General features: G+C 36.1%; 1 protein-coding gene across 2 annotated transcripts in view; it reads left to right on the forward strand.

The window, feature by feature from the left end:
* Positions 1-22,622, forward strand: part of PLPP4 (phospholipid phosphatase 4) — a gene marked incomplete at both ends in the record, with an annotated part of 56,407 nt that extends 33,785 nt beyond the window's left edge. For both annotated transcript variants that reach the window (XM_084289880.1, XM_084289881.1), the window contains 2 exons: positions 20,133-20,303; positions 22,423-22,622. In XM_084289880.1, coding sequence (XP_084146006.1) covers positions 20,133-20,303; positions 22,423-22,622 — 371 coding nt within the window. The remainder of the gene's footprint in view (positions 1-20,132; positions 20,304-22,422) is intronic.
* Between the last annotated feature and the right edge of the window lie 299 nt (positions 22,623-22,921).

The raw sequence follows: 22,921 nt of genomic DNA on the forward strand, positions 1-22,921 counted from the left end.
GGACAGGATGTCAATCAAAAGCTTTGTTATAGCAGGATCTAAAACCTCATCCATGCAAAATGAGGCGTTTAACAAGAAAGTCTGTTGTGTTGTGAATGTACCACCTTCCTGTAGTACAACAGGCTTGTTTAACAACAGTGACAGTGCTGGCACCCCCAGATGGCCTGACCTGACCTTGTGTACTCAATAAAATTGTGGTGAACTACCTGTCTTCCACTGAGAGAGAACTTCTGCCCTGAAGGAGAGTTCATTCTACTTACTAGAGCACAGATGATTTTTTGGGGGAGATTAAATTCACATCTCCATCTCCCTGTGCCAAGCAGTGTGTAACACAAATAAGAAAATATGTGGAACAGAAACCGTTTGGTAAAGTGAAAGGGAGACTTCCAGCCATATGTGAACTATATAGCTGCCTGAAAAATTCAAGGCATTTTGTATAAAGTAGGAAAAAAGAGGTTGACCAACATGAAGACAGTGTTCTTGTTACTGCCTTCTCTGAAGAAGAACTCTACCTGTGGTAGCTGCAGAAAATATACTTTGAGTTGGCTTACCTCATTCAAGGCTGCTGTCTGCTAACTCTGTCCTTTTGCTGTCCTTTTCTGGAAAGACTACTGAAGTTAGGCAAATCCTTCTCTTGATAACTTCTTACAACTGCAACTTCAGCTTAGAATCTACACAAGCATGACCCCAGCATTCAAGGACTCTGTTGAAATTTACTGAGTGCATGTTTTACTGGATTAAAGAAGTCCCTAGGCCTTCAGGATTGTTTGGAACATATTTACCTCTTTTCCACTTGAACTGACGCTATGTTTGTTTGATGGAAAGATGTTTATGGGTAAGGAGAAAAAAATCCTGCCTGGGTCCAGTAGCTCAGAGGTGTTCCTGAGTTTCAGGTTTATACATGGCTATTCCAACCAAAATGCATCCAAAATATGTGTGTATTTTCCATACTTAGTATTTCCACAGCTCTATAATTTATTGGCTGTTTGAAGCTGCTACCTCTGAAGATACTGTGCAGCTTCTGTAAAAACCAGACTTCACTGAAATAATGTTGATGAAGATCATAAGCACAGCATTTCTTCCTACTGCCTGTATCCCTCCCATGTGTTATGTCTACAGTTGCCTTGCACAGGGCCTTCAGGTATCCTGCCTTGGAGGTACCTCGTGGTATCCTAACCTCCCAATGTAAGTGGAATAAGCATGTAAGTAACCCTTCAGAGTTTATTCTGGATATACTTTGCCAGCCTGTTTTCCAAATAATAAGCAAGACTATTTGAAACATGGCCCTGAGAACAGTGGGAGTTCCTGAGCATCTGAAGGCCAGTTACACCATCTAAATGTGGTTGCCGTAGTAAGGAGTGGAGGAAGAAGACCTCTCCTTGAAGATTCAAATAGCACCATAAGGAAACAGATAAAAAAACAAACAAACAAAAACACAAACAGCAAAATGGATGAATGTAAAGAAGGTATGGTTTGTGAAACAGAGACCAAATTATGCTGAAATCAATATAAACCTTTTATTGCCTTGAATTAATAATAAGTGTAATTATCATCCAGCATACCAACTGGTGAAAAATTCAATGTATGGGTAAAGAAAATGTAATTGAACATAATACATGAAAATCAATTTATAAGAGGAAAAATAATGTAAAGGAATACAGGACTGTTAATTAGATAAGCCACATGTGTAACTGGTAGCTGGAAAGAACAGAGTTTGTAGGCATACGGCGTGCTCATGGGATGGATAGAAATCTTTTTGTACCAGATTTCTTAACTGATATCATGACATCATTTTGATGTTCATCTCAGGCTGATGATATCTTTCACCCCCAAAATATGAACCTAGAGTCCTGAAGTGATATTTGTTTCAAAATCAATATCTAACTCTTATTATTTGTTGTTGAAAAGTTACCACCATGTAGAAGCCTCTTGTGAAGTTTAATTATTGTTCTATGTGTGAGAGAGTGCAGAAAAAATGCATAGGAAATAAAGCCTTATAATACCTGGCTTAGATGTGGCAGAGCAATTCCAGGTAGACCAGACATTCATTGATTAAACATGGAATAAAAACAGAAGGTTTCTTTTCAATATCAGTACTTCATTACTTTGATTTGTATTTACTGGTTCCAGGAAGATTTCACAATGCCTCATTCTTCAGATATTCTTCAAACTGAATATTTGATTGGTACTTATGTGGGCAGAGAGGTCTGAGTTTATTTTGGTGGGAAAAAAAAAAAAAAAAAGGAACAGAAAGCTAATAGTTTTTGAGAATAATTTCACTAATCTGGTTTTGTATGTATTATTTCTTCATAGCTAACTCTCATGACCAGTTGTGTTAAGTAAATCCTAAATCAGTCTATTTTATTATTTTTATTGTTACCATGAGATCCTGTAGTAGACAGTCAGTTTTCTAATCCTGGTTTTAGTCTTATGTCATTGCTGTTATCAGGAAAATATCTTTGTTTCTTCAGCAAATGTGTTCAGTCTACAAAGTATCAGTCTTCCCTACATCAGGAAGACTGTCTGATTCTGCTTCTTGTGAGCAGAAGACAATATGTCAAGTACGAGTTTATTTAAGATGACAGAAATCCTGAGCATGTTCTCCATACAAGAGTTCACTTTTCTCAAAAGCACATAGGGCTCGCAATGGCAACTTACATTTGTTACTCAAGAAGGAGGGAAAAGAATGCCCTGGGAACTCCTAAAGAGTTCTGGGAGAAGCACACACAGTGACAATGCCAGATGTAGCCGTTCTCTCTATATTAGTGTCATATGCTTCAACTTTAAGAGATGCTGACAAGTCCAGATTTCTGTCACAAACCATTCAAAAGCCAGTTATTTTCCTAAGCATAGGGAAATGTTTTAAAATATATGAAGTGATCATCATGCCCATTCTTCCAATGTATAGGATATTAAGCCTTTACCTTCTGGGAGTCACGGATATAAAGAATTTGACCAGGAAGCCAGCTACCCTGAAATCTTATGGAATTCAGTCTGGAAGCACACTTTGTCTTTCAGATCTACACATAGATTCAGAGACACTGAGAAGGAAAATCATTTTTGTATTTATAGTACATACTTTGTTGCTATGTGTAGATGATTGATGATACATAAATAAAAAAGACACAAAACAACAACAAAAAACTGTTGTTATTTAAACATCTTACATGGTAGGATTTTTCTATAACTTGAAATTAGGTTGGTTGTTACATGATTTGCGAGTTCACTGTAGGATAAATACCTCTCTCTGATCTAATCTTGAGCCATCTAATTGGATATTTCTCTTCTGAGCTTGGTGCCTCATTTCAAATTGCTCTGAATTCATCACGTCAGTATGATTTTCCCCTATTAAGCTGCAGCTGAATATTGCAGTTTATCATGCACTTCAGTAATTTGTTGTATGTATGTGTTTTTTTTTGTTTGTTTGTTTGTTTGCTTTGTTTTTGTTGTCGTGGTGACTTTCATTTCTGTACTTGTGTTTCTCACCAAGTACTCTAATGAGAAGTCCAGGAAATACTCTTTGGGCTACTGCACTGTGAAACTCCACAGGTATCACAAACATTGGAAAAACAACTGATAACTTGAAAGAATTATATGGTAGTGCTAAATAGGATGGTGATGATGAGGGAAGGATGCAAGTTGTGCTGGAACGGGAACTAAGTTACAGGCTCCCTTAGTTCTTATAAATATACTACGTGTGGGAACTGCTGCAAAGAGAGCTGGTTGCCAGTTAATACAAGCATCAAGATGATGCTTTAGGGGCTGCCAGAGTATCTCTGATATTATTTTTAAAGCCTCTTTATAGGTTTCTTTGTAGTTGCTTGATAGTTTCTTGGCAGTGAAGAAGAGTGATCATCAGCGCATGTTGCATATGCGGCAAGTTGCCAATGTAAAAGTAAGCTTAAATGCAGGGTTCTTATCAGATAGTATAGAACTTGTGGAATATGCTATGAAGTAAAATTTTTTTTTTTTTTTTTTTTTTTTTTAAGACAAATAGGTACTGTGTAACACAGATGCTATCACAATATACACTCTAGTCTGCTGAAAATTCTGTGAGGCTCTCTATAAATACAAAGCAAGGAATTGAATTTTAGGATGCATTTAAAATCTAGCAACTTCAAAAGCGGAGCAAATGAACCAAAGCAAATTTCCATTCCTTAGGTTTGAAATCTTTGAAAGGCTGGCCTGAGTATCCCATGGAGTTCTACATTTGCTGATTTATTTTAGCAAAAGCGTGTGGTCACTTACAAATAGTTTAAATAGTGCTGTAAAAAAATGTTATATAAGATCCCATGATGAGCCTCAAGAAAAAGCTAAAGGTTTTCAATGAACTAGTAGAGCTCTTGGACCAAATCAGAATACAGTGTAAGAATGTATGCTTATCTAATTTACTGGATATTTTTAGACTATTTGTATAATGACTCATAATTGATTAAAAAACATATATTTTCTGCAAACAGATTTCTGGAGGTGGAGAAAGAGTTAAACATACTTTGTGTGCATGATGAAGGAAAACAGTAGGCACCTTAGAGATCTGAGAAGTTTAAATTGAGGGTTAATGAAAGAGATAAGAAAAATAGCTATCAAAGAAAGCATGTTTTAAAAGCACAAATGCATAGAAATCCATGTCTTGTTCCACTGTTTGTTCCATTTGCTGAGTACAGTTATTTTCCCTAGGCTTTCAGCTGCAAAGATTTTGGTTTAAAATTGTGAATCCAGATCATGTTCCTAAATTGGTGATACTGAGTTTTTGATACAGAGTTCTGAATCAGAGAAAGACCTGATACATGGCATTTTAACTGAGTCTTTGACATGGATTTCACAGAATTGATCTGTATAAATGAAGATAGGCCACCACCAACAAGAAGAAACGGGCTGCAGAAGTATCATATGCTTTTGTTTATGTTAATATAGTTAAATGCATGAGTCTTGACCTGTTTCCAAAAACTGGGTCAACTTCCTGATTAGATCCAACCTTAAATGGTTGCTTATTTTCATATATTACTTTCCAGAGCAGTAAGTGAGCAAGCAGAGTTAAGGTAGACACCTCTGGGCTGACAGTCAGAAATACCCCTGTTCTGCCTCCAGCCACACGTCAGTCTTATGTTAGTGCATCTGGTTATGAATGTTGTGATCTGTGATGGCGGAGAAGGCTGAGGGGAGCATAGCACAGTCATCTCAGTGTGGAGTTGCTGTCAAACCTGACTTCTCTTTCACATGTGTTGACTGTTTATTGGGTAGACATAAGAAAAATTTTTTATGGGAGTGGTAAACTGCTACAAGAACATCCAGAGCCATGTCCTGGGTGTGTCCAGAGACCTATTTCATGGCTCAGCTCAACAAGTAATAGACCAGTCTGGTGTTAATCCAGATTTTCAATAGTAGCAAAACCTGTAGTGTTATATTTTGATATGCTTGCTGTGTACGTGATTTCAGAATGGTTTATCGCCCAAAGCTTTCTTAGAAAATAAGTGACAACTCAGCAATACAAACTTGCTTCGTATGTTGTCCAGTAATATAGGCTGTCTATATTAAAATAAAAATTCCTAGACAGTCGCATCTAAACATGTATTAGAGTATGCTGACATAATCGTAGTAATGAAGTCTTTCTACAAGCAACTATGGGTAAATATTAGTAAAACAACACATTTTATTTGGAAACACCAAAAATCTTGTGTGAATGAAATGCCAAACACTTGACCCTGTTTGCTTTCTTAGAGGAAGAGATTAATTACTCATGAAATAACTCTCTTTAGGCTCTTATTCTGCTCAAAAACATTTGCAAGCAGGTTGCAGCTCTCAGAGTTTGACTTTAGTAAGTTACTATTTTTGAATGTGTTTCTGATTTGGTCAGAAGCAGTTAAGCTGCATTCTTCAGCTAAGAGATTGCTCTCATAGATTTGGGGAAGTTGTGTGAAACTGGTTTTGATTCCTTTGTGCTGAACAAAAAAGAGTGTTCTTGGTAAGAAGGTATTTTAAACTCCTTGGAGCCTGAACTTTTTTTTTGTGCTTTGTGTCAGTACTCAGTTGAAGATCAAACCCATGATTATCATGGATGCCACATATGCAGCTTGAAATTGATGTGTCTGAATAATTGATGTGAATGAATAATGACTTTCCAGCCTGGTTTGTAGCATCTGATAGCTGAATTCACAGAGTCATTAGATTGAAGGCACCTCTGAAAATTGTCTAGTGTCAACACTTCCTTGTGTTGAACATCATAAGATTTATGTCAGCCATTGTTATCAGAAAGATGGTGATTGAGCCATTGGACTTCAAATCAACTAACTGAAAAAATAATTTTATAACAGCTAAAATTGATTAAATATTACAGGAGACATGGAGATAATTAAAATTTCATGGTAATAAATTCAATTAAAAATATTTTATGTATAAAAATGTTGTATCAACAGCAAAATAAGTAAAATAATTATGTGATTTTATTTTAGGTAGATATCTAAATCTAATTAAAAAGTTGAATTTTGGCTAAACTGTGCTATTTATTTTTATTTTTACATAGATATCTTTATTGATTACAGAAGTTTCTTTTTGCAAGGAGAAAAAAAACACAAAACTTGAAATTATTTTGTAGTAACATCTCAATTTGATGTGAACTGCTTGAAACTTGAATGTTAACATTGCTGTACAAGAGCTCTTTTTTTCTTTTTAAACATTTTTTTCCTTGTATTATATAGGCTGAAAAAAAGTGGTAGTGAGTACTGCCGAATACAGCTGAAGAAATTAGAGAATTTCATCAGAAACCTGAGGTGAAACATGTAATCAGTGTATACAGTTGTAGGGACAATAACAGCAACTGTTATGTCATATATTTTTGAATTGCTTCCTTGACGAATGAAAGGCTCTTGATATGCTTGAGAGAATTTTAAAGTGAAAAACAACATTATATTCTGTCTCTTTCAGACTAAAGTATGCACTTACCTCACAGTCTTCATAGACAGGATGGCAAATAACATACAGACACTCAACTTCCGTGTATTAGTTGACCCCATTTTTCTATAAGATTCTATAAGAAATTCATGTTTTTAAAGGAAATAGTTCCTGTCACTGCACATTTTTAACTTGTACTTTTCATAAAAAAATGACCTAGGTAGTAAACACGTCACTAGTGAGGTAATAATCATTCCCAATGACTAGATCTGTAAGGGTTTCATATTTCAAATTGTAACACTACAGGGAACTGATTTTTCAGTTTCCTTATTCAGGGTAAGCCTTTGCAGGTATAAACTCCTCACAAATTAAGGTGAATGTCCATTTCCAACGTAGGTGGTAATCTTGCTGATCAAAATCAATGCCGGAACTGAATTAGCTGGAGATTTCTATTAATAGTTGTCGCTTCTGCAGAAAATAGATGATCAGCAAACAAAGTTAACGGGAGCAGTGACCAAAGAATTAGGATACCTACTGTGCACTTCAATATAGCTACTGCCTTTAAGAAAATTTTTCATGTAGAGCATATAGCACATCACACATTCTGTTTATATTAGAAGTAGGACATGTACATTATAAGAGTACTGAACATGAGGTCATCTGTGCTTATTTGTTGGAAGAAAGAACAGTTACTCTAAGAAAGGAAGTACAAACAATAATAGGAAAAAAAATGGTTATCCTTTTCTTCTGGTGTAATAAATGAGATTACATCTTTGGACCAGTCCTGAATAGTAATTTCCTACTTTAAGTAGCCAAATTTCATTATGAATGACAGCAGTAATTGCTCAGTTTGTTGTAATAAGCCCAGGAACATATAAGGAAAATTCTGCAGAGATCTTCCAGCCCTATGTGTGACCAAAGGGAGAGAGAAATCCCAGCTGCCTTTTTCACAGCATTTCCATTTCTTCCTTTGTGAGCAAGGTCGGCCTCCACATTCTACAGGTAGTGGGAATAGTCTTTCTTTCCAACTCTGACGCATTTCCAAGAAACAGAGTTCTTGTGTTCAAGGCACTGCCCTTAAGATTCCTCACAGAATGAAAGGGACAGAAAGCTGCTGTTACTGCTGGCATTTGCATTTGACAACTGTCATTGAAGACATGTAGCAGTAAAGGGAATGGCCACATACATTGCACCCTCATTCCTTACAGGGCACCCCATCTTGTTCAGGAACGACAATACAGCAACTTCAGAGACAGTGTTCAGGATAGAGTTTTCTAATCCAGAATGTGGGACATGCAAGTTTCAGCTCCTCCCTTTTTCTAGGAAGAAACAACGTTTAATTTCTACAAGCTATCAAGAGTATTTGTTGAATTATTCCTGGTAGTTTATCAAGCAGCTATAATGCATATTATTGCAGTAAACAAGGTAGCTATTTACCTGCTTGTTTTCTTTATGAAGAAAGACAGCCATGCAGTCTGAAGATATACAAAATCTTAAGGTGAAAGGGCCTGTCCTTATCTTTCTATCAATTTCTCTGAAAACAGTAGGCTTGCTTCCAATCTGTATAAATTTGCTTCTCACCATCACACAGCCTTTTTCGTTAAAAATGACTGAAAGAACTGAAGCATGAGATGTTAGATCTCTCTGCTAGCTAGCAAAATTCACCAGACCTTCTTGAAGAAATGTTGGTTGTAGAGTAATTCTTCACAGTAACATGTTATTTAGCAATACCAAGGCCTGCATGAAAAATCAAAAACTTGAAGCTAAATTAAACCATAAGCCTGTTGCTTTCTTGATCTCAGGACAGTGATTTACTGACTCGCAGTCCACTATAATTTGTGATTCACATAGGGTACCAAACAATGCATATAATACAGGGAATTTAGTAATAGATTGAGACTTCAAAGAAGAGTAAGCAAATAATAAATAAATAAGGAATCATCTTGCGTCATGTGTCATTAATGAGTTAATATGATTCTTCTTCAAGTGCTGGAGAGCCAAAGATAAATAAATAAACTGATAGTATAAATCTCATAATTTGACTTGGATAAACCAGTTTTCCCAGAAGCTGTTGCTGTTTCTTGCTTGCTTTAGCTGTGCAATTCCCTTTCATCTGTGTAGGGGAAAAGCTTAACTGTTTTGGTCAAATTTTCCCATTTCTTTTGCCTAACAGTAACTCTAGTAAAATGAGTAAAGTTAAGGTATATGCTTGATTTCATAGCCTGAAGAAATCTTGGTTATGGTATTGTCAACTTTTGCCATATGCAAAGCTAAGGCATTGTTCTTCTGACCAGCCTTTTCAGTTAAAAGGACCTTGAGTTGCACTGAAGATCTGAAGATCAATTTTTGTCTGTGAACTGCGTTTCTCCTCTGGAACAAAACAGGTCAGAAAGCTCAAGATTAATTTGAAAACGGATGGCTGTCAACTCAGACCTGAAGACAGAGGAGACTGGCACACAGATTTCAGACCATCTTTAAGAAAAATACAGTGCAAAACCTTCCTCTACGAGAAAAGGAAAACAGAAGTCTCTCCCCAACGCTGGCAAATACAGAGATTTCTTGAAGTTGCCATTGCAACATGGTACTGACATTTCTACTTCATATTTTCTACCCTACAAAAGCTAGCAGTGCTCTGTCTCCAAATGACACTGGTTGACTTTTAAAACCCTGTTGAGCAGCAAGAGCGATAGAGCTGAATAACAGAAACAAGTTATACAAATTTACCCGAGTCAATCCAGAATTATTGCAGTAAAATAAGAGTATCAACTACAATTCCATTGTAAGCAAAAGGAAAATAAATCAATAAAACCCTCAAAATTGAAACAAGAATTAAAATGCTAGGCACCCTTTTTTAGAGGTGTCTGACTGATGATTTATCAAAATGTAGAAATCTTGATAATAAAGATTTCTGGAAATGTTAATTTAAGTCTGATGAAAACAATGGAATATTAAATGTCTCTTGAGATAAATGCTAAGAAATAAATGCAGGAAATCATGAATGTTATTTATGCCATAAAGAACAGTGCCTCTATAAAAAGCCTCATTTGGATTTTGCTCTTACTGTCAGTTCTACATAGAAAGTACCAGCTATTACAGCTAAGTAAGTAGATAGGTAATACTTTTTCCTTCCTTGTACAGAGGACTGAGCAAATAATGAAGTCACTGTTTTATCTAACAAAACGTACATATAAAGTGTTTATGCAAAATGTTTAAAAGCTAATACTGCTTTGTTGCAGTCAACTGATTTCCTGTGTTTCTCCTGTAATTTTCTCTAGAGAGTTTTAGTTTTCACTTGTTTCAGTCAGAACTAAGACTGTTTTTAATATTCTCTCTTACTGGTGTTTCTGCATTCTTTTTGAACAAGCAAAAACTTTTGGAAAACAATCATGTTGGAAGTTCCTGATCATGTTGAAAGACCTCATGGATGAAGTTGCCAGTAAATAATAGCATAGGATGTCTTTTTAAGGTATCTCTTGTGTGGAGATGTGGGGAGAGGGAAAAATCCTTTTGCAGTTGTGCTGAGAGAATTAAAGAGAAATCAGAATGGGTGATCAGATGTTGTTGATAGCAAAGCATTTCTGCAGACACCTGGAACTACAAGTAATTTGAATTAGTGGGAGGTGTTCAATAATGCAAGAAGTTTTCTGTCATATTATTTATTTTATTCTTCATTGTATTAGCCTGTCTTCTCTGTCTTCCTTGCTTTGGCTGGCCTGCTTAAAATCAGTAAGTTTCTGAGAATGAACACAGCAAGATCCTGTCTTGAAAAATGGAGCCTGAATGGAAAAAGAGTATCACAAAATGCCTATTGGAATAGGGTCAGTAATGGGTTAAATATAGCTAAATGGGTTAAATAAGGTTAAACATGAGGTGCAGGAGCACAACTGGGATGTATTCATTCAAGAGCTTGCCCTTGATTCAATTACCAAAGAATTTATATGCCATACCTTGGAAATGTCTTTTTATCTCTATCAAGTTTAGTTTATAATAACTCGTTCATGTAACAGTGCCTTCATTTGTTTGTATGTCCCATTCCTCATGGCTAACCTCTACTTATTTGTGCAGAAAGAGTTCTCAAGATTACTCCTAAGTGATTTTTGTGTCCAGTGAACCCCTTGGTTTGGGAGAGAGAAATCTCTTGCTTTTTTCCCTTCTCTAAAACTGTTGCAAAGTCTCTCATAGTCAGGCTAGGAGCAATTTTAGCGTGAGTTTATCATCTTAGGTGGGCAAAGACTGCTATAATAATTAAAACAAACAAACAAACAAACAAACAAAAAAACCTCGATGACTTGCTTATTATTTCATGTTTCCTTTATCTTTTCAATTATCTATTCCACATGTATTAATATTTGTCATTATATAGTGCTTAGTGTTGTATTACCCATGAGGAGTTTCCTTCTTTAATATCACGAAGATTATATGGTTCATGCCTGCATCAGACTTCCTTGATGAAGCACTAAGTATGTGTAGTAGTCGTGATACTTTGTCACTAAAATGAAAAAAAAAAAAAAAGGGGGGGGGTGGAGACTGGAAAAATATGGCTTTGGAGTGAAGAGCCAGGTCCTCCTACCCTTTATCTCTAAGTAACCGATATTAGTCAGTTGTAGAAAATAAAATATTTTTACATTTTAAAAATCGTTCATTTGTCTGAGAGATTAAAATGACTTATGTACTTCAGAATGAAGAAATTATTGAATTTCAATAGAATTGTTTGCTATTCTGTGATAATTTATGTCAAATATTACTGCAGTACATGTAATTATAGTTGGGTATCTAAATTTGAACTGTTAATTATCTTTAGCTAGAAATTTCATGGAGGATAATCATATTTCCTTTAGTTAAGGGTGAACATTTAAAGTAACAGATGAGCTGCAAGCCACAGGTTTTTGGCAGTAATTGCTGCAACTCCCCTATTTTCAAGATAAATCTCTTAATTAACAACGGTATAGCAACGTCTCTTTGAAATATTTCATCCACTTAAAGAAGAATCCAGGGAAATAAGGAATGGATGTCTTAGATATGCAAGAAAAAATGTCTCCTGTAGGGTTTATTGGCTTCTTAGTTCAAACTCTAAGCATACTCAGGAATGTTTGTGTTTTAAGGTTTTTACCTCTTCTCTGACATATTTACCTCTCAGCACTCAATAACAAAGGCTGTTTGAATTCATGAGGGGCTTGTGAGATGAACTCTGTAAAGCTTAGTTCTCCAGCCCTACTAATAAATCAACTCCTGCTAGTCTATTTGAGATTCAGATTATGTTATATCTCAAACATACTTCCAGAAGACTGTCTATTTTTCTTGAATAAAAACAAACAAACAAACACTTTTATAATCCAGTAAACTCCCTGATGCTCCCTACTGTGCTGCTTTGTGTCTTTGGCAGAAACACTGCAATCCTTTTCTATAAAAAGTTTCTGTCCATCAAAGTACTCTTCAAAATGTGTTTGTCTCTATTTCATATGCTAATCTGTATGTCCCTGAGAGATTGATAAAAATGCCTGGCATAATAAATGGAATGATAAGTAGTTGAGCAGGATGCGATCCCTTTACAAGGACACTATTGATGGTTTATGTGTGGCAAAGTAGGAGGCAAGAAGTTACCCCAGTTCAGTGTGTGAGATTTGGTATATTCTGGTGTTGAGCTGTAAAGAAGAAAGTGTCCTTGACAATTTATTATGTACTTAGTTGCCTCATAAACCCCTGGTGACAATAATTTGTGCTAGATTTGGATAGTTGGTGATCTAAAACTTGTGTCTAGGTACTGCTCAAGTGTAGCAGATAGAGAAAATTATCTTCTAGATTTGATAATTTTCAAGGTAGTAGCTCTTTAATTAGTACTGACTTGTTTGAACTAATCTGGCAACTCTTACCTCAGTTTTAACATTTTTTATTTTTACTTTTTTGCTTGAAGAAGTTAGAGGTAAAGCTTCCAACCCTTTATTTCATAAGGGAATTTTCAGGACTTTATTTCATAAGGGAATGCAGTTCTGATCTAACAAAGCTATTCAGTCAACACATGGTACTCCTTATGCCTGGAAGGAGAAAAATGCATTATCCAGGGGTCACACTAGAGCAGTGTCACATGCCAAATGTCATTCTGTCTAGGTTTAAATCTGATACAAATTCATTAGTGGGTCATAGTTTCACCAAACGTGATTGAGACACAGAGATCTTGGCAGTGAGTAAAGAGTAAAAACCGTGCCTTTCAGAGCTGTCTTCTAGTCTGACACAGCTGTATGATCAGGGCTGCATTTACAAGGTGGTTTGTTGCAGTTTACATTAATGCTAAGGCTGCTTTGGTTAGTGCCTAAGTGTTGACCACTTTCTTTTCAAAGTAAATCCAGAATCTGAGACATTTTAGGCTTTGTTTTACTGTGTTGTCAGAGAAAGCAGATTTGTTCAATGTTTCTGTCAACAGAATTGGCAAAACAGGCCATGCAACAGGTCCACCTTTAGGACTTTTTGGCATCGTTAACTGAACAATTCAGAACAACTTTGCCATTTTTTCACAGCAGTAATGTACACCCTGAGACCACTTTAGATATTTCAGGTGTAATGAAGTATCTTGAAAAGCACATGTAAATAAACTGTCAGGGGAAAGAAAGAAAAAAACAGGTTCATAAGAATTTGTTGTGAGTGTCCTACAACAGCAACCTAATGACCCTAGTGACTAGTACTCTAGTTACTTGCCTCTCAGATAGTATAGGTCTATCTTTCTTGTAATATGTCTCTGTCTCCAATATCTTCTTTTTGTTTCCCAGGTCCTTGAATACATTTGTATTGTGTGATGTGCTTTTCATGTTGCTTCTGCTGAACTGTGTTTCTTTGTTATTTGTAAAAACAAATTAATAAAGCTAAGCCACAGGAAAGGTGATTGACTATCCCAGTTGGAAAAAAATATATATATATATATTGCAAATGATAATAAACTCAAAATGTTCTCTGGGAATTGTACTCCTATAAAATCCTCTTTGAATTGAATTTCAGCATTAAAATTTATGCAGTCATTTGGTATCATACGTTTTCCTTCAGGAAAGATAAATATTTCAGTCTTTGAGCAGTGTGAAACTGAAAACATTCACCAGTTACCCCAGCTAAAATTGCAGTAGGCTGCTGTGCAATTCCAGTGATGAATAGCATGTGTTTGCATTTGAAAAATATACAGTAATCATTGCAAGTATAAGGCATTACAGACACAGAGATGGATCATTTTCTCTGATTGTTGTTACATAGGCCATTTGTAAGAGTTGTTCTACAGTTTCATAATTTGTTGCCACTTAAATGAGTTGAAGATTTTTATATATTTTTTTTCAGTTCAGAAACTGCTTAGTGTAAGGAAGGCATGTATTGTGTGCTTAGCAAAGCATCCATTTGTGGTGAAGGTGAAGATCCTCCTGAGGTACTTTAATTTCCAGAAAACACCCACAAAGGCAATTACGTTTTTAATGAATAATTTATTTAGGGGGCTTTAGATCAGGTTCTTGTTCACCGTTTCTCACTTTATGCATTTTAACTCAGTAATTGGTTTGGTCCATACAGATGGCTTTTAAAACCCAGCTAGATCCCTCCTCTGGAGAGAATAAGATATTGGAACGGGGTCTGCTGTGTCCCTAGATGCTATAATTTTCTTTATTTCTTCTCTGAACTATTTTTTTCTAAAAGAAAGTGAAAGAAACAATCTGAAAGGCTGATTCTAACAAGGTTTTATATATTCCAATAAAGATAATGCTGAGAAGAAGCTTCAAGGGCCATTAAGGTGCCTTCCAGTTGCAGTTCCAGACAGCCCACCTACACAAAATGAGTAAAAGGTGCTCTTTAAGTTGGTACTTCCTAAACTATTAGGACATAAAGGTCAAAGCAACATTATGTTGTCTTCATACAGGAGGCTACAGCCAGTCAGTTGGATCTAAAAACCTGTTCAATTGCTTGTTTTCACCCTTCCACTGGTTACTGATAAACTGCTCATCACATCTGCAGGGGTTGGACCCGGTACCTTAGAGACTGCCATCACCCACTTTGCACCAAGCTTTGCATGGTGCAAAATTTGGCATGCTTTGATCCAGTTGCAAAATAAAGGCTTAGATCATGAGCTCCTTGGGCAGAAGGCATACCAGGGTCTGTTTTTTTTTTTTTTTTTTTTTTTTTTTTTTTTTTTTTTTTTGTTTGTTTGTTTTTTTTTTGTTTTGTTTTGTTTTGTTTTTGTTTTTGTTTTGTTTTGTTTTGTGAAGTATCTGCATGTATCATTGCCAAGTTTTGTCTTTGACTGATCAAATCCCTTCTGTTTCCTGAGCTCCCACCTTGTCTCTTTGCATCTGTATCCTTAGTTGCAAAGTTTTTTGGGACTGTGTTCTCTCTCTGATAATGAAAGACAGAATATAGAATATTTGCACAGTATGTTCACAAAATCTACAGTGTTTCACCAAGCCCTGGGAGATCATGTGGCTTGTCTCAGAGGAGAGGTTTCCCTGTGTACAACTTGTAATGTCAGGACTTTGATTTGTGTTAACTACACTGATTGAGCAAAAAGGCTCATTTTTGAATCATTCCTTCCTCCTCTTTGAACACTGAAAATTAATTAGATATTTCTATCTGGAATTTTTATTATATCTGCCTTAAGTTAACAGTATTTTAAACTTAGACTGATTTTCTCATTTTCATTTGTGTCAATGTCCCCAAAAAGTGCTGGGCTTTTATTTTATTTAGCTCCATGCTTTATTTATATAAACAAATTGTTTTTTTCTTGTGATTTAGGAAGAAGCCAACTTGGTAAGAGTATTTGTATAGATGAGGAACATTGCTTTGCTGATTCTTTGGAATCTGTTCTATGCAGAAGGATAACTTTAATTATATTATAACATTAGGCAATTTGAAAAGACATATCTAATATAGTAGGACATGTGATGTGTGTATACTTGTGTTTGCATTTTCTCTGTGATACAGTGAGCTATGGAGTCTAGAATGTGAAGGAAAAAAAAAAATCAAAAGCTGCTCAAATACATTCTACTGATTGACCAGTTCTTCAGTGTAAATATCACCTACAATCCAGGGATTCTTGAAGACTGAATTGTTTTTCTTAATGTTATTGAATGACCACATCTTCAAAATGTAGTTATCACCCAAATAAGCAACATACATGAAGTGCATAGGATTTGAGTTGTTTCAGAATAATTAGTTACCTTTGCATTGGATGCTGCCACCTCCCAGAGCATTTAGCTGTTCATTCCGTGTTCTCTGCTGCTATCTCCACACACACAGTGCAACTATAGGGTCAAGCAGCTCTTCTGGATGTGCACACTGCAGGGTGAGGAAAACCAATCTTACAATATTGCAGTGTAAAGCTGCTCTACAGGTTGTTAGTTTCATAGCTACAAGCTAGAGCATCATTATGTTACATTTCCATCTTTTGTTAGAGATAAGTTCCCCTCTAGGACCGTATGTGAGTTTCTTTTCTTCCTGACCTTCAGTTTAGAGGAATATATCGACCATCTGAGCTGCCTCAGTTTCTAGTGTAAATACATACTGCTGACCTTCTCTATTCATTCATGAGCACCTCCTTCTGGAAATGCTGTGGATTCTGAAAGTAGAATGAAAAAAAAATGATGGGGAAATGTATTTATATATTTATTTTAAATATCACGAGGTTTGCTCTAAAGCTCATTTAACTAAACCTGCTGCTGCTGTCCACCATGCATTTGATTAAAGGATCCCTTAATTGTAGGCCTTTGCTATCAGGATAATACAGCTGCAGTTGTGGAGGTTGTAATTTAGACTGGATGGGATGGAACAGACCTAAAGAAAGAAGGCAAAGTTCCTGAATTGAAACATTGATTTCTTTTTATATTCTTTGAAGCTGAACACTTCCTGAACTTTGTCCAGAGATGTAAATTGGTTTTACTCTATACTTTTCTCTACACTTTTGCTTTTAGTATGTTAGAGCCATTGTGTTGAACACCCATATATTTTTTTATGGAATATATCTAGTTACATCCAAGATCACAAATGGGATATTTATAATTAAACATGAATAAATGAATAAATAACATCCACAGAGTCTTAAGCAAGTCCAGAAATCATGAAAATATTAAGATGTGCAAAGCTACTGGGCTAAGAGTATTCCTGTATGCTGTTTCACCTCCTGAAAATATTCATTGCAGCAAACTACATGCTTGTAATGTAGATTATTGTGGAGAATGGTTTCCTGTCAGCAATTCCATCTGCGGCAGATATTTTATATGATATGTGCACTTTTCCTGTTCAATTTCAGAATAATTCATGTCAATGCGATTGTAGTTATGTTTGTGTTTTAAAAAATTAATTTGTCGTATACCAAAGAGGAATCTTGCCTTACTACAAGAGCTACATTAGAACAAATTCTTAGAGTGCTGATCTCTCCAGTCAGTTTTCTGGCAGTCCTACAGTGATGAATCTTTCACAAGCAATTAAATATCAAGGAAGATCTCAGCTTAAAACCCTACTTCAAAAACAAATGAAGAAGTTATCTTCAAAGACAAAAAAGTTCTCTTTTACGTCTTTTGTTAACTAGGGACTAAATTAGGTCATTGAAAGATAATGCACTGCATTTTTATTTTACTGGATGCTGCTGTGTTATAATATTCATTTTACTGCTTTTGCAGGTCAGCTTTGCCTTGCTTGAATCATGAATATGAAAGCTCAGTTTAGAAAGTAAGGTTTTGATTAAAATATACATGTATAACGCAGAAGGACTTGTGAGTCTAGGTGCATAAAGAAAAGCTTTCTCTCCATTCCCCATAATATGCAAATATTGATTCAGTCATGATGAAGTCTGGTTTTCTGTATATCAGAGGCATTAATGTACAGGTGTATTTCAGGTGCTGTTTTTCTCCTTGTGCTCTGATCCTGTGCAAAGCTCATAAATCTTTCTTACAAGGTTTTGTTCTGATAGGAGACGTTGTCCAGACTGAAACACAAATTCTGTTTGTTGTTTGCTTGTTTGTTTTTGTTCCGTTCTGTTTTGTCTTGTTATTCCCTTTCTTTTCTGCATTGGAATAGCCTGTTAAATTCTAGTAATTCTGAATACAAATGTGTGTGTACTGGACACCTACACTATGGATTGTGCAATATATATCCATACCATGAAGGTTTCTTAGTATTAAAAGATAACACTCAACAGTTTAAATAGTAGATTTGGAAAAGTCAATACTACATTTAGCTGCTTCTTTAAGCCCTCTACTTTATGAACTGTTGTAGGTTGTATGATTTTTAAACCACAAAAACTTTTACGTTCTTTCCTGGAAATAGAATCAAAGAATGGAGTCACAGAATGGTCTGGGTTGGAAGAAACTTTAAAGACCATCTCATTCCACCCCTTCTGCTATGGCAGGGACACCTCCCAGTAGTCCACGTTGCCCAAAGCCCCATCCAGCCTGGCTTTGAACACCTTCAGGGATGGGGCAGCCACAGCTTCTCTGGGCAACTGATCCCAGCGCCTCACCACCCTCAGTGTGAATAATTTCTTCTTTTATTTTATTTCTTTTAAACTAATTTAAATCTACCCTGATTGAAAGAGTGGCTAGGAAACAAAATATTTGGTGTATTGGTTTGATGACTAATTAACATTCTGTCTTGCTCTGCCATATCCAGTCCAGAGAAGTGACTTATTTGTGTGTTTGAAGATGAAATGCAAATCTTCAGTAATTGCATTCAAACAGCTGTATAACATAAACTTATGAAACCACTCTATTGTGCTGCCAGCTAAGATAGTACATCTCGTAGATTGATCAGCAAAATGCAGGGTGATTACTTTATTACATTTAGCATTTGTGAACATGAGGACAAGGCCATTTGAACAGCCTGAGCAGGAGATTAGAAAAAAGATGCACGTCTGACCCAGCCCTGAGGGCAATTTTACTGTTCCATTTACCAGCAGCAGAAACACAGAATTTTGTACTATGGAAGTGACCTGTTACCTCTCACAGAGGTTGCTAGATATTACAAAGGTAAAAAGTATAAAGGTTAGTCAGAAAAAGGATTTCAAGTGCTTGGATATATATTTATATTTTTGCTATTTGTGCTTTAAATGCTTATGTTCTATTTTGATTTCTGCAGTCAGCAGCAGAACCGTGTGATCTTTGTGGATGTTTGTTGTATTTCCCAGAGCTACCTGTTCAGCAGCAGTACTAACTTTCCTTCAGTAATATAACATATCAAAGAGTCTAAAAACAAACAAACAAACAAACAAACAAAAAAAACACACACACACACACATTTAAAGGAAAAATAAAAAAGCCACCCAGCATCTCATCTGGAAGGTGAACAGCTGCAAGAGGAAAAAAGTTCAGTACAAAAACTTGGTATATGGGTTCTGTAATTGCTGTCAGTTCAACATGTTCTGAAGAAACAGGTTAATGGAACCTAAAATATCATTTAAATGTAATACAATTGCAGTACAAACTGACTGAATCCTTTTCTGCTTTGAACCTGAGGTTTTTAGAATAGATCTTAAATCAGGAAAGACATGCTGAAGGTTAAGCGTGAAAAGGCTTTTGTGACTCAAGCTAAAAATTCGTCTAAATGTTTAATTTAATGCGCAAAGAAAATCAGTGATTCTTTCCGCAGCCAATTTCTCTCCTGTGAGAAAAATGTGAATTTCTAAAGGAAAAAAAAATCAATTGCTATTGGAAAGGTGAACATCTATAGGTACCACGGTATTTGTAGACATATCAGGTTGTGGGAAAGTTGAGTACATATGAGAAGGAAATGGATTTACTTTGCATTGTTTACTTGCCTGATTGCTTGCATTGCTACAGAGATAATGCCACTGCTCTGGAGAATGTATGCACATCATGGATCTGCACATCACAATAGGAGATTTTTTTTCCCATTCAGCTTGCAAAGTAGTGATTTTTTTTTTTTTTTTTTTTTTTTGAAATAAAGATTTGTACAATGATTGTTTAATTAAAAAAAAAATGCAAAAATACCTCTGCCTAGGGTATGTGATATATTATTTTAAAATAGTAAATTATAACAGTATAATTTATATAGTTACATGTGATCACCATGCAAGTTATGAAACTCCCTCAGTTTTTGCAGACTTCTCAACTTCTCAATTTGCCTCCTAACATCACCCTGTAATGCCCAAGACCTCTCTTCAGTAGAAGGATGCTGCTGCCAGATTTTAAGGGATAGTACAGTGTAGTACAATAATGACAAAGCACTATAATGCCAAATACTAAAATACTACAATTATTTGTTTTTTCTTTCAGTTGCATTTTCAGGCCTTGGCTTTACCACCTTTTACTTAGCTGGAAAGTTGCATTGCTTCACAGAAAATGGCCGGGGGAAGAGCTGGCGGCTTTGTGCAGCTATTCTGCCTCTCTACTGTGCCATGATGATTGCTCTGTCACGTATGTGTGATTACAAACACCATTGGCAAGGTGAGCCATGGAGATATCTTTTTCTATATACATATATTTTTAATTAGCTTTATGTTTTTTGTATTTTTTTTTTCACTGAAATCACAAGTTACAATGTGATGGAGTGCTATAGCAGACTTCCCTGGCACTGATGCTCCTAGCTTCCCATTTTTTGGTTCCTCTATGTAGTTTCAATTTAGTACAGTGTACCTCTGTCCCACCAAGCACTCTTATCTCATACAGCTGGCTCCATACCAGAGTAAGACTCATCCTGTTACGTGCTTTTTTTCACTCGTGTGTGTGTGTGTTCATGCAGCATGTTGTTCTCCCATAGCAGCTTAATCACCATCTACTAGCTTTGACATCTTCTTCAAGGAGTCTCCTGTCTTCCTGCAGAGGCCTTGCCTTGCAGCAGGGCTCGGCACACGCAGGGGCACTGAGAGCCCCCATAACAAAGCTGCTGAATGGAAGGTGCTCACCTCACCCGGTGGCAGAGTTACAGATCTGCTGCTCTGTGGGAGACCTGGTTGGCTCGAGTCTCTGTTAGAGAGAGAAGGGTGCGAATGAACATGAGTGGCAACGTACAGCTTAATCAAGTTTTGGATGTGTTTACAGTGTGTACTATTACTTGCCAACAGTAAGAATCATTTATTTACTGAAACATGTGCTCTGGGGAAGATTATTGTGGTGTATTTTAAATATGATGGAAGGAAACTACACAGCCCCAGAGGGTTTTGACTGTGTCCATTTACAGCTGCTCATATTTTTATCTCTGAAGTTCAAAGGGATGGGTCTGAAGACTCAGATAACTCTTCCCAAGCTAGAACCATGCTGGCAGACATTATCTTGCAGGTGACCCATGCCGTTAGCTGAGAGAACTGTGATCTCAAGGGAGAGACTCGTTCACTCTGCAGTATGCAGTGCCAAAGTTCAGGCCTTGTCTTTTATGTTCAGCAGAGTCAGCCAATTGTGTTAAATTATTTATGGTGGCTTTATAATAGAGTTTTAACTATGCTGTGGGGAATGAACAAGGACCATCAATATAATGGCCAGGACAGCATACTGTAGGTGAAAGGTGGAGTAGAGTAATTTTTACATTAAAAAGCCATATAGTGGGCTGAGAACATTAACATTATTGGTGTTTTATGAAGTCCCTTCAGTTTGCCTAGGAAATGTAGTATTCAGGAGCTTAGTGTTGATATTGGTGAACATTAGGATATTTCATTATGAATCCTGAATATATTGGCTGCTTTTAAGTCCCTAGATCACTATATAAGTTTATAGCTCTGAGAATATTAGTGTGCTCATGAAATAAGTGGAACGATTGTATGGAAAAAAAAAAAAAAAAAAAAAAAAAGTAAAGATAAATACCGAGGCTGAAAGAATATACTTTTTTCCTTTAAGGGCAAAGGAAAAAATAATGGAGAGAAAGCTGTGGCTACCATGAACTCAAATAAAACACAGAATCATGGTCTTCAAAAACAGAGGGCAAAATAGCACCCTGTGTACTCAGTGTTACCCCCAGTAAGGGTTAGTAAGGTAGAAATCTTTGGCATAAGTCATGTGGTGAATTTGTATTACTGTGGCGGCCAGAACGAGGCCCACAACTGCACAATTTGCTTTAAAGTGTTTTGAAAGAAATTATCTAGGCAAGTTTTCAGCAAGTCTGGAAATACAGGGGAAATTACAGAGGACTAGTAGAAAACTGAGGTCCCACCATAATTAAGAACAGCAGTCATAAGCTTAACTACATTCTAAGGCAAAATAAAAAAGCAGATGAGACAGGATTCAATTTACCACAGTTAAAGGAGACTAATCAGCAAATTTCAGCCAACACAGGTTTATAGAATATGTCTTATCACAGTAACCAAATTTTGTACAAGTTGATAAGAACGGTAGTGGTTTTGTTGTTGCTTTTGGTTGTTTGTTTTTAAATATCTTTAATGCAATAAGAAGTTACTTCAGGGATGTCCTACAGTTTATATTTCCCAAGAAATCATGTTCGATGATCACAATAATTCTTTTGATATGTAATCTTTGCATCAGCAATCTAACATTTTAGATTTCTGTTTACAGTTTTCAGTACCGGCTGTCCTTTCTGTGGTAACATGCTTCTGGTTTTGTTGCTTTCTTTGTCTAGATGCTTTCGTTGGAGGGATCATTGGCCTCATTTTTGCTTATATTTGCTACAGACAACACTACCCTCCTTTGGGTAATACAGCTTGTCATAAATCTTATGTCAGCCTGCTAGACCAGAACTCTATGAAGAAAGAAGAGAGACCTACAGCAGATAATGCTACTGGCCTGCCTCTAGAGGGAATAACTGAAGGTCCAGTATGACTTTGAGAAATGCAGAATGAACTTTTAGCCTTCTCACATTTTCTCCAAGCTGGTCTCTTAACACGGTGTTTCCTACTGTACACATGATCTGTACTTTTTCTTTAATTTCTTTCCTTTTTATAAAGAAAAATTGAATATTTTATTTTTAATGCCATAGTATCATTATACACTTAAATTTAAATTTTCAGTTCGTGTTGACTGCTGAATTGTCTGTTTTCAGTCTACTGCAAACAGGTAGATTATCTGGGGGAAGGGAAAAGAACATTAAAAACAATTCCATGTGGAGATTGGTCAGGAGA

The sequence above is a fragment of the Netta rufina genome (genome assembly GCF_964035555.1).
Source record: "Netta rufina genome assembly, chromosome: 7".
Taxonomy (NCBI): domain Eukaryota; kingdom Metazoa; phylum Chordata; class Aves; order Anseriformes; family Anatidae; genus Netta; species Netta rufina.